The 13,090-nt window shown below is 40.3% G+C and overlaps 1 protein-coding gene across 3 annotated transcripts; it reads left to right on the plus strand.

Moving 5' to 3' along the window:
• Window positions 1–4,949: 4,949 nt before the first annotated feature.
• LOC115531256 (peroxidasin-like) lies at window positions 4,950–11,543 on the plus strand. 3 transcript variants are annotated; one of them, XM_030340398.1, is made up of 5 exons: window positions 4,950–5,078; window positions 5,914–6,180; window positions 6,670–6,999; window positions 7,371–7,640; window positions 11,155–11,543. In XM_030340398.1, the coding sequence occupies exons 1-5, from the start codon at window positions 5,027–5,029 to the stop codon at window positions 11,250–11,252; spliced, it is 1,017 nt and encodes a 338-aa protein (XP_030196258.1). In that variant the 5' UTR covers window positions 4,950–5,026; the 3' UTR covers window positions 11,253–11,543. The 3 variants fall into 3 exon arrangements, with proteins under 3 accessions (XP_030196258.1, XP_030196260.1, XP_030196259.1); XM_030340400.1 differs by having other exon boundaries at window positions 7,596–7,640; XM_030340399.1 differs by lacking the exon at window positions 11,155–11,543 and having other exon boundaries at window positions 7,371–7,707.
• The last annotated feature ends 1,547 nt before the right edge of the window (window positions 11,544–13,090 follow it).

A 13,090-nucleotide genomic window follows, 5' to 3' on the forward strand; every position in this document is an offset into this window, starting at 1 on the left:
AGGATCTGTCTGTGGTCACTGATTTTGCAAACAAAATAGTCCAATGTTTCATCAGAAAATGATGGGCACAATGCTAATTCCACCAACTCTTTAAAGTCCATCAAAACCTCCCATGCAACATTACCCTCTGGTACTTTACTGCCTACAAGTAACGGAAGTAGTCTCAACAGCGTAGCATTTTCATGCCCGTTGCCTCCTATTGTTCCCCGGGTCCTGAATGTTTTGGGAACTGGATGAGGTTTATTTACTTTATCAGTGTGCTGATATGGGAATGATGTGATCCTTTGGTTCAAATACTCTAAAGTGAAGTACTTAAGCCGAATCATTTCTCTAATGCAAAGTGCCAGTTCAACTGGAACGATTCCTTCCAAAAGATTGTGTGGTAGATCTGGAGGAAAACCAGTGATAGGGTGGAAGTGCTCAAGTGACTCACGCAAGACACAATCACCTTTAACCCCAAATTGGCTCCTTGAACTCTCATCTTGGAGGACATTTTGTACATGAATGTCATGACTCGCTTTGGTTCTCTGTACAAATTCCTCCTTTTTTACCTCCGTTGTTTGAAACTGTTCACTTGTGGCCATGCAGAATCTGCAAACATAACCTGCTCTGAATGACTCCAAAAAGCCACCTAACCCATGTGCAGCCAGATTGTCAGCAGAAACACAGAAGATGGTGCCTTTCACATTCTGACCAACAGATTCAATGAAAACACCATCCTGTTCAAGTGTGTGAATATCACGAACCAGTGGAGCAAGTACAGCTGCATATCCATATTTCTTGAGGTCTGTCACTTTAGCTAGCATGGCCAACTGTATAGTGTGCATTGCTGATCTATACTTGGGCGGCACATTTGCTAGGACCCAGTATACAGCACAAAGTTTGTGAACTTTACGTGATGTGCCGAGAGGGTTAGCGATTTCAAGATCGTCAATGTATAGCTGTATTGCTAGGTGTAGATCTTCTGTTGAGAGCAATTCATTTTCCTGGAAATGAGAGCCATCACGATATGACACATAATAACCAGGCTCAGTGTTTGGTTCTCTGATCTTGCTCAGGATATCTGTGTTTTTAAACAGCTCCTGAATCATTTGAAGGATTGGAACATACATCATGGTATGACCAGGTGCTTCTAAATGGTACTCTACTGGCATTACCAATGGATAGTTGCGCTCTATAAATGTCTTTCTTCGCTTACAAGAGGACAACTCTGCAACTTTGGAGGTAGCACTAAAAACAACATTAGAGTCCATGACAGCACTGACAACTTCATCGAGTGTGGAATCTGTTATATTGTGACCATGTCTCTGCAATACATCGTTAATTGCATCCTTGATCAGTGGCTGAGATAAAGAGAAGATCTGATTCAAGTGATCAACTATTTCTTGTGTAGCTGTGTTTGACACATGAAGGATAGTTTGCATCTTTAGAAATAAAGATGCTGCATTAAGTTTGAGCTGATCTTTTAGCTTTGAAGTATCATCCTGCATTTCTGTGCTCTGAACTGGACACTCTTCATCCAAATCAATAGTGACGTTAGAGCTGGTGGCTTGGAGATTCTGAGTATGCTCATAGACAATGTCACTACCAAAGTCTGACGCAAGACTCGCTTGATGCACTCTACTTTTATGGGTGTTAAAGGAAGAGTATACATTTGTGCTATAGTTGCAACCTTTGCATGGACATACCACTGTCTCATGCTTTTTTAAGTGTGTTCTTATGTGACTGAGGAGTACAGACTCAGAAAAAGGTTGCTGAAATGTGCATAAAGGACACTTGAAAGTTACAAGTTCCTGAATCTCCTTTGCACTGCTGTTATGTTCTTGTGTATGATATCTTGACAGATGAGTACTCAGTGCACTAAGTGTCTGAAATGTGCACATACAATCATCATGGAGGCATGGGAGTGGGCTAGTTTTTGAAAAGTGGCTGTGCTGCAGTCTACAGTGTTTAAATAAATATGTTCTAGTTGTAAAAGAAGCTGAACACAACTTATAGTGCCAAGTCATATTTGTCGCAGCAACCTGAAAACACATACGATTATTATTTTATTTTACAGGACACCTGTCTTGTGTATGATATCTTGACAGATGAGTACTCAGTGCACTAAGTGTCTGAAATGTGCACATACAATCATCATGGAGGCATGGGAGTGGGCTAGTTTTTGAAAAGTGGCTGTGCTGCAGTCTACAGTGTTTAAATAAATATGTTCTAGTTGTAAAAGAAGCTGAACACAACTTACAGTGCCAAGTCATATTTGTCGCAGCAACCTGCAAACACATACAATTATTATTTTATTTTACAGGACACCTGTCTTGAAATTAAAACCTCCATCAGAACTATCAGAAACGGCAGTCATATTCTTCATAAGAGTACAACAATACACCAACATTGAATAAAACAAAGTAGATGTTTAAGATGCCTGATAGACTATTCAAAACATTTCATAACACAAATAAGTCAAAGCTAGGTAAAGTTGGGCTGGTAGCACTCATAAATTCTTATCCTAGCAATAACAACAACAACAAAAATCACACACACAAAAAAAACGGGGCGAATAGCCGGCACTTGTTGGGCGGGACATCGCCCCATGAGCCCGCTGCCCGAGGCCATTGCTGGCCGCTCGCCGCGGCCTGCGATGGAGGCGGGCGGGGCTGATTAGCCGGGCGAGGTTGCCTTTCAAAAGGCAACGAAGGGCTGGCACGATCAATAATACGAGGTTTATGGTCGGCCTGCCTATATGTAGCGGGAGATGCACGCAAAACAGTTATGGCCGAGCCGATAGGCTCCGCGTTAACTGGGACACGTGGAGTTAGCTTCTGCTTTCAGAAGCTAACTCCATGCTAGCTTGCTAACCTAACGGTTAACAGTTTTACATTGCAAACGTGACTCACTTCGTCCGTTTTAAAAACACGTTGAACCTCCAGAAACAAACATTCAAGAAAGTTTTATGTTGACTACTTACATTCACAACTCAGTGTTACCGGGCTCCAGTCGGTTAGTCTCCCGCTCTTCTCCTCCTGGGCTCCGGTGACGGTCAGAGGAAGTGCACGCAAATACTAAAAAATAAAATATGTGAGGGCTTCCGGTGGAAGACTCACATATTTTTTTTAATTTATTTATAGCCAACCTTGTTACATGCAAACTAATAACAATGAATTATTTATAAACGTATTTAATAACGTGTGTGTGATAATTTATTCAAATCTATCTGATGCAATTGATTTATTTCTTAATTTGTTCTTGATTTTATTTATTTATTTCTTCTTTAAAATAAGACATAAATTCATGTTTAATCCATGTAGTTTTAAGTAACACTGAGTTAATAATTTTAAGTAGCAGGTACATAAAAATGCAAAAAGTTCTGATTAATCAAAGATTTCAAGTTTGATAAACTCAAAAATAAGCAAATTGCTACTGTCACTCAATTTCTTTAGGTAACAACAACTTTTAGGAAGATTTTGAGTTTACACTACTCATTCCAATTAATTATTTTGAGCATTCGGGTTTACAGTGAACTTGGCCACGTTAACAAATAGATAGATATTATTAACCAGAACAATACCAGAATACCACAAAAACCATAATAATAATAAAGTTCATTTTGGCCTTCTTGCCCCTCTTCTCCGCAGCCACTTTCGCTAACTCCTCGCAGATTTATCACACATCACTCAACCGACTCGCGTCACTCCAAGTCCAACCTCTCTTGCTGCACATCTGAACAAAACACACACATGCACACAGTATTAGCCACACACACACACACACACACACACACACACACACACACACACACACACACACACACACACACACACACACACACACACACACACACACACACACACCAGCTGGCGGAGCGCACGTCAGAGCTTCCGGAGCGCGCTCCCCCTTGCTCCCCCTCAAATTAAGCACTGGTTACTGTACTCCAACAGTTCTAACAGAGTCTATTGTTTTGAATGTAAGCGTTTTGGTGAAACTAGAGTGGTGGGGTATGTCTTTCAAAGATACTGAAGCACCATGAAAAAAGTGGTTACCACATAAATGCTTATCTGATGTGGAAAGAATTGGCACCCCGCTTATGCCTAGGTAAAACTATTGATAGCGAATTGCAGAGAGCCTGTTGACTCGAGTGATCGACTGCATACTCTTCCTTGCAGAAAGAAACCTGCCACTGAGGGGGACTGTGAATGTGATGTGAATGGCATCTTCACTGTGTTGACATGTTTTAAAAGATTCACGTGTTCCTGTCTGGCTGTTAGCCCTGTAATAGTCTGCAGCTGTGGCTCATAGATTAATTGAGCCACACCCATTCTGGTGCCAGAATGGCATAATGGTGGCAGAATGGCAACCCATTCTGGGCCAGAGTTCTAGACTGGAGGGCGGCTTGAGTTGTGCAAGTGACTCGACTGTTTTTAAGTAAAAATATGTTTTTACCAACAACATTGTGCGTCGAGGAAACTCTTTTTCACAGGGACAAAATGCACAGATAGGAAATCCTAGAAATGGAAATTTTCTGGGTATCCTTGATCTCTTAAAGCACGGTATGATGTTACAGTGGCAGAGCATCTTAGAAAGGCTGCCTCTAAAAATAACACAGGATATCTGTCCTGGTGCACTCAAAATAAATTTTTTGATTCAATATCAGAGTGTGTTTTAGGTCACATTTGCTATGTGTCTGCATACCCCCCAGAAAGTAGGCAGTTGCGCCCCTGCCCCCAGACCTCCAGACCCCCAGACCTCCAGACCCCCAGACCCCCAGACCCCCAGACCCCCAGTCTATTGCTATTATTTCTGTGCCCAACCAACATTTTTGATCACCAGCCTCCACTGAACACGGCCAAATCCGTTTCATATCTACTCTGTCTCATAAGATAAGAAGTGCAAAATGATAGGTGTTCATTTCATAGAGTTTTGCAAAACGCGTGAGCATATGTTTGAGGAAGTCTCCTCCACTCAGATCCCATGATCTCATATCAGTTGCTCTAGCTTTCATTCTGTCCGCACACGCACAAAGATTTGCAACATGTTGACCGTCTTGATATGGTGCTTTCTGGTGCCTATGACTGCACAGAGTGGTGAGTGTTATTTATATTAAATATATTAAATTTAATGTTTCACATTAAATTGGTATAGTGTAATTAGTATCGGTATAGTGTATCTATTCGCTCTAATGAATTGGCTCTTATTCAAATGTAGTTCGTACAATTCTGTAGTGATGTTTTTGTTACGAGAGTAGCACAACACCTAAATTAGATCTCATAATGTAACAGTATGTATCTTATTTATTTATCGATCTGTATTACTGCAGAATTCGTTCGCCATTTGAGACTATCCTGATCTTGCGAGTTCCCATTTTGATTCTTGATGGCCAAGGCTCTTGACTTCATCCACAATAATCCATAAAGGGGCCTATTGTTTCTAATTAAACATTTAATTACATATTGAAGGGAACCTACTTATTACCCGCTAACATGCAATATTCGAAGAATTGCTTATCTAAGTGAAAGGCAATATTATTAATTATAAGCAACAGGGTAATTTGGCAAAGGGCAATAGGGCAAAAGGCAAAAAAAATACGAGTCTTGTGAAATCTGCAAAATCATTTTCAAAGATAAAAGATGACCAGCACTGTCACAATTTTTGGTTTGTACATTTTTTTAAATTAATAATAATAATAATAATAATAATAGTGAATGAATGAATAACTTTGCTTGACCTTCAAAATTGATCACCTTTGATTACTCGATCAGAAATCTGGACTGTTATTGTCCAATATATTTCATTGCTTTATCAATGTTGTTGCATTTGAATATCATTTAAAAGTTTCTTACCTTCATTTTCTGAAAATACATTTACATTAAAATGATAAAATTGGGCACATGACATGTGTTTATGTTTGACATCCAATAGCATCATGTCCACTGGAGTTAATTCCCAAAAGGGTGGTGGAGAGACACGGAGCCTCGCTGTCAGTCCTCTGTAGGCCTACCACAACGTCTGCGGAGCCTGACGTCATTGGCTGGGAGTCTCCGATTGGCAAATGGAATTTGAATATGCCTGACAATAAGTCTGTTACTTGGAATGTGGAAAATTTTGAAGACTGGACATTTGAGCCCTTCTGCTTTGGGACTTTTTCTGATAATCAGTGTTCCGTGACCCTGCCCATCACACTTTACAGTGAGCTTAAGTCCTCTACCTCTAATAATGATAATATTCTGCCTTCCCAGTCATTGTGCATTGTAAGTTGGCTATGTTATGATAATACTAATACTTATAATAACAATAATAATAGTGTATTAATGAATAACTTTGCTTGACCTTCAAAGCTTTGATGATGTCTGGACATTCATTGTCCAATGTCCAGTGATATAACACACACACACACACACAAACACACACACACACACACACACACACACACACACACACACACACACACACACACACACACACACACACACACACACACACACACACACACACACACACACACAAACACACACACACACACACACACACACACACACACACACACACACACACACACACACACACACACACACACACACACACACAGCAGCACAGTAAGTAAGTCCTCTACCTCCAATAATGATGATATCTGATAAACGTTATCGTGTTTGTAATTCCATATTGTTGTTTTGACAGAGACTCCAGACACTGTGTCCATCTCTGTGCAGAACCACAGTGGTCCACTGCAGGAGGGCAGAAGTTACACACTGCAGTGTGACGTCTTCAACGTGGCTCCTGTAGCCGCCCTCACTGTGTCCTGGCTCTGGAAGGGGGAGATGATTCAAACACAAACATATGATGACGATCTCACAAAGACGCCTGAAAACGTGTCTTCCACGTGGGAAATCACCGCTTTTAGAAATGATAGTAATGACATGATCACATGTCTGACGATCTTGGATCCCAAACAAGATGGACCCTCAGAGCAAGTTAACAAATCAGCAGCCTACCAAGTCATTGTGCATTGTAAGTTGGCTATGGTATGATGATAATAATAATAATAATAATAGTATTAATCTAGTTTGTCTTTTATGTTGTATTTCTTTTAATGTGCATTGTAGCACTTTGAGGTCATTAAGTTGATCTAAAGTGCCTTATTAATAATATTATTATTTTATTTATTATTTTATTTATTATTATTATTATAACATAATAATATAATAGCTTATGTTATTATAACATAAGTTGGCTATTTTATAATATTATTATTATTATTATTATTATTAATAATAATAATGACAATACAAATTGAAAATATAATGAAGTATAATGTATAATGTTAGTCAGTGACGTTTTATGATCTTTCTGGTCTTTCACTTTCTACACTTCGATTTCAGATGCCCCTAAATTCACTGATGAATATGATTCCGTGGAAGTGGTCACAGGCGGAAATGTGTCCTTCGGCTGCAGTGCTGAGGGTAACCCGCCTCCTGAAGTCAAGTGCAAGTACACAGTTGCTATCAATGCGAGGGAAACCACACGGGGTCGCCAGCATACCGTTAGCATCACAAGGGCCACGTCGGCCAACGGTGGAATTTACAACTGCGTTGCCACGAATACAGTTGGTACTGCTACACGGCAAATTACACTGACGATAACCCCTCTAGGTATTGATTGCAGGGTCATTATTAATTAAAGTGTGTGTGTGTGTGTGTGTGTGTGTGTGTGTGTGTGTGTGTGTGTGTGTGTGTGTGTGTGTGTGTGTGTGTGTGTGTGTGTGTGTGTGTGTGTGTGTGTGTGTGTGTGTGTGTGTGTGTGCAGGGGTGGACTGGGACAAAAATTCAGCCCTGGCATTTTCTGTCCAGACCAGCCTACTACATTATCAGCACTAGAGGTGGGACGAGACGAACGGGAAGAACCCTGTATGTACTTTATTAAAACAATTTAATCAAGTACATACATCCGAATAATAGTACAGCACTGCAAATAGCAGTTGTTGCTTTTTTTTGTTTTTGCTTTTCAAGTTTGTGTCTCTTGTGCTGCTGACAAGAAAGTTATGAAACCTGAACAGGAAGTTAACAGACATCCTGTGGTCGCTGCATTTCAAACCCCCATATCTACATGTCTACAAAATCCTTGATAAATATCACACTTGATCCAACGCTAAATTCTCTCTTGCAGTTTTTAGTCTGTGAATGTGAAAATCTTTTGGTGTAAGCCCAGCATTAATTAAAACCAGACTCAACAAAATATCCTGACAAATAATCTAAATAGAAACATATTACAGACAGTAGCAGCATTAGAGCTGAAACTCATTTGTTTCAACTGTGACTCAGTCATTGTGAAAACATAAATAGAGAATTTAATGTTTTTTATCTGTAGCTGCGAGAAAAAGTCTAAGACATGAATTACAGGTCTGAACAGATATGCATTCTCATATCAGACATTAGACCTTTTCACACAGCTATAGATAAAAACAAAAAATATCAATTCTCTATTTATGGTTATATTTATATATATTGCCCTACTTCCTCGTCCGCAGCCAGCCAGCTACACTCCTCACCAAATTCATTACCTGCAAGAAACAGCAAACAGAACTTGTACTCAGTATCTGTGTACTGAGTGACAAGTATATGTAGCCATGTAGACTTTTTGTGACGTAGTGACACTTAGTGAACAAATTTACCTGTCATGAAGGATGACTTAAGTCTCAAAAGAGCCCCAAGACCTACCTGCATAACTGTTCATTGAACTTAAAAGAAATGCAGATGTTTGAAATTAAAATCATCAATATGAAAATCTTCAACCAGGAAATAAACCTTTGTTTCAACCTGAGATGAAACATGTTGCATAGTAAACTCGCAAAGTCAAGACGAATCTCTCTCGAAGAAGAAGAAGAAGAAGAAGTTCTATTAGGTCAGGAAAACCTGTTTGACAGGAGATGATGGTAGCAGAGAATATAAAGAGACATTTATGAATTACCAATTGTCACTTTATCACACATATAGTATGTTTCTTCACATAAACCTTTAAACATACATATTGCATTCCTCTCACCACATGTAATAGTCATTACCTCAGTAAACAATCAATTAATTGAAAGATTACAATAAATTCAATGGCAAATATTGCAAATTAAACAAATTATTTCCTATAGGTTTACTTGTATTTTGTGCTAAAATTCAAAGTATTTCATCTGTATTTACAATACAGCATGATTCTGAATCTCCATTTACAGCTCATTAGTCCATGTCAATGTTTACTGATGCTATGGCAATAAGAGACTGCTGACGTTAGAAGCTGTTAGCTACCTTAACTAAATCATCTGAACAATAATAACCCATAATATCACAATTCGGCATATTTAAACAAAATCAACCACAACTACCAACAGTCACAGCCCTTCAACTCTGGGCTAATATGTTGTCACAAGTATGCAGTTAATTAGGTCACAACACATTCAATGTAAAAATGTCTCAAAATGTAGCCTAGCTAGCCCCAGGCTAACGTTACTTAGCATATAATAATAATAATAATAAACTAGAACTGCAAGCAGTTATGCAGGGGTCCAAGAAGTGTGCATTTCGCCGGCACAACGCGACAAGAAATGTGCGTTTCGCCGGCACAAAGCGAAGCATGTGTTCAAAACGCTACCCTGAACCTGTGGATACAAAGGATTTGACTGTGGTAGGAGTAGCGAGAAGTCAGTGTGGCGTTTTCGCGGCGAAATTTAGTAGAAGATATACAATTTCCTCGTTTATTGCGCCCCCTAATGGCGAAATTTTCCGAAATTTTTATCGAACGACATTAAGGTTAGCACCAACATGTGTGTAAAATGTGGACTCGATCCGATGTCTAATTTTGGATTTCTTTGGATTTTTGATATTCCACGTCTAATTTAGCTAATAAACCAATATTCAAAACGCTACCGTTTCGTCGTCGAAGGACGGATCAAAAAAGTGTTTCGTGCATTCTTTGCGTGTGCGTCTGACGATGTTGTGTGCAAAGTTTGGTGTTGATCGGGCGAGAAATGTGGGAGGAGTAGCGAAAAAACAGTTTTACGGTTTTCGCGATTTTGCGAAAAAAAATTCTAGACGCAAATGGGCGTGGCCTAGGCCAAAAGATGCAGCAGACTCCAGTGCATCTGTGTGTACAAGTTTTTGAATGTGGGAGTTTCGGTGTGGGAGTTATAGCCCCAAACGCGCATTCCTTGGTATAGCGCCACCTAGTGGCCGGCGTGTCTGGTTTTTGTCGTCTGCCGTCACCTCACGGACCTGGATCTAGTCATGTAATTGGCGTGCGTGCACCATTTACGGTTTGGGCTGTAGTACCACTTTTAGCTGCTGGAATAATAAGAAAAATCCTTACAAAAACAATAGGGATCCAACCTGTTGGCTTGGACCCCTAATTAAATTTATATAGCGCTTAATATGGTACTCTAAGACGCTTTACATATTGGCCTATCAAAACTATATGCCTCCACTCGCTCGTCTCCCGGCCCGGCAGCACAAGCTGGGGTGTTGACCCCGGCACCAAATAGGTCTGTAAAATTTGAACATTTAGCAGCTTCCACCTCCAGAGAGTCGCAGTTTTTCAGTGCCACCCGGGCGTTTCTTACGCTTATCCATTTTCAGCTCCGTCCCGACTCCCACGACTCCGGCCCATGCCATGAGGTCCAGCCCACCCTGGTTTCTGTTGTGATTGACAGCACTGTCAGGGCTCTCTGAGCCAGTCAGCCAATGATTGATTGACAATGACAAACATAGACCAATAATATGTGTCGATGCTGGCCACACACTGCTAGCCCTCTGTTGCCCATTGGCTGGCCCAATTGGAGGGAATTTAGAGAGAGAGAAAAAACAACAACATAGCGGACCGGACCGGCCCACATTGGGTCAACGGCCCACCGGGACGATGCCCGGTATGCCAGATGGCCAGTCCACCCCTGTGTGTGTGTGTGTGTGTGTGTGTGTGTGTGTGTGTGTGTGTGTGTGTGTGTGTGTGTGTGTGTGTGTGTGTGTGTGTGTGTGTGTGTGTGTGTGTGTGTGTGTGTGTGTGTGTGTGTGTGTGTGTGTGTGTGTGTGTGTGGCCTATGTATGAACAACATTTTTTTTTAAATGATAAATTAATATAAATGATAGATATTTAATACTTTGTTTCCTTTCTTTTGTTTGCATTCAGGTCATACCACTGGCGTTAACTACTGTCTGATACTGGTTGTTATTCCGGTCATTATCATTATCATTGCATCTATTGCACAAAAAAACGTGGTAGGCTAGACATAGTTTAACAAGCGCCAGAAATAATGATGTCCCTCTGCACAAGTTGTATAGGCTACTAACGATAAGTTATGATCAGTTGTATAAAGAACGAGCAAAAATGTGATTTCTTTCATTACTTTTAATTTGTTTATTTGTATTTGATTAATTGATTTTTTTTTTTTGTGTGTGTATGTGTGTATATATGTATGTTAGAAAGCTATGCTATGCTTTTCTTTTGTTATTTGATTAAAATATCCGTTTTTTGTGGACATTAACGTCAGCCTAATTTAAATAAATTTCACACATGTATTTTGGAAATGTTCCATATTCAGGTCGATTTGGAGGGTTTAAATGGCTAATATACCAATGAAAAAAGTAGGGAGAAACGTAGCAGTTAAATTGCGTGTGACCGAGGTGTACGACGGTAGTCAGACAGCAGAGAACACCCCTTGACACTGACTGTGCTCCATGCGCTGGACGCTGGACCTTTAAGAATTAGGATTTGGGAGTGACGCAGATTTGAAAGCTAGTTTATCCTTCTTCTCTTGGCTTTGAAAAAAATATTTCGATTTACAAGACCAACGGTAGACAGATAGTAAGTCCGAGGTCAACTACATAACAAGTTGCGGACCACTGTTGGATAAAAAGACACAACAAACGGGTGTGTTAGGTGGAGTTTAACATCCTGGGATTAGACCATCCTCCGAGTGGTGGGGATAACGTTAACTTGGGAGAAGTTCTTTGTATTCAGGGATAGGCGGATTGGGACGTACACGAATATGGACTGGGGTACGGATCTTTGGGTGAGTTTACTTCATCGGCATAGTTATGCATTCCTACTAATTAGTGTTGGTTGGGAGAAAACCATTTGTGTAAAATTTAACACGGCATTCGAAGGCAAGCTTTGACGTCCCCAATTCTTTTTCGTTAACAGAGTGTGCAGCTTTGATCTTTTCTAATAGGCCTTATCCATTAAATAAGCATTCTCAGTTCATGTGATATGTGCACCTACCTCGCAAAACCCTAGCATTGATATGGTGCAGTGATTTAGATTATCAGAACAGTGGATGTTGTTGTCTGTCCGTGATCATTTATCGTCTTTGCGTGGTTGGAGAAAACATTGCTCAACCATCTGTTGAACCATACGTAACGTGTTTAGGTTGAAATGTTTGTTTTAACTGCAGGAACACGAACCATATGGACCTCGTTCTCATTGTTTTTCTGACAATGTAGTTGGAGCCTAAATCATTGCAGAATAATTGCCATACCTGGTGGTCACCGCACAGCATTTAACCCTAGAAAAGATTATCCATTAGCACCTGGACCTGGATTATAGCCTACGTTAGTACCCGTACCTAAATATTCCTGTTTCTTGTTTCAACACCACCATTGTAATGATATAGGCCTACTTGAAAAAGATTTGCATTTCAGCAAATAAAAACATTTGATCACAAAGAAAATATAACGTATGCATTCTGCATTTGTATTCGTGTCTGTAGTCATTTAATGTTGGATTTTAAGGTTATGTAATAAAAGGAAACGGACACGCAAGTGTCTGCTCTCTTACTTATAGGCCTACGCCGACGCCTGAAGATTTAACCCCAAAAGTCGGATAAATATAAACCTTTTTCACACGGTTCTTGGAAGTACGATGGAGCGTGCCGCGCTCGGTGGCCAAGCCTGGTGTGAGCGCGTCGAGCGCATCTTTTGTGTCTGAGTGCGCGTTACGCGAATCATCGATCGCCCCTTTACCAAGTGTGCGCTCCGACTTAATAGTTGTGCTCACGCTAGGCTTTTGGCCGGGAAGACAACCTTTTTTATTCAGTTTACGCACAGCAAAAGTTTTCCTGACACAG

The sequence above is a fragment of the Gadus morhua genome, chromosome 18 (genome assembly GCF_902167405.1).
Source record: "Gadus morhua chromosome 18, gadMor3.0, whole genome shotgun sequence".
Lineage (NCBI taxonomy): Eukaryota > Metazoa > Chordata > Actinopteri > Gadiformes > Gadidae > Gadus > Gadus morhua.

Bases quoted from the DNA above. Each gene is read 5' to 3' on its own strand.
- LOC115531256 (XM_030340398.1), top strand. From the start codon at position 5,027: ATGTTGACCGTCTTGATATGGTGCTTTCTGGTGCCTATGACTGCACAG. The intron at 5,079-5,913 runs GTGAGTGTTATT...GACATCCAATAG, and splicing joins GCCTATGACTGCACAGAGTG to CATCATGTCCACTGGAGTTA. The intron at 7,641-11,154 runs GTATTGATTGCA...GTTTGCATTCAG, and splicing joins ACTGACGATAACCCCTCTAG to GTCATACCACTGGCGTTAAC.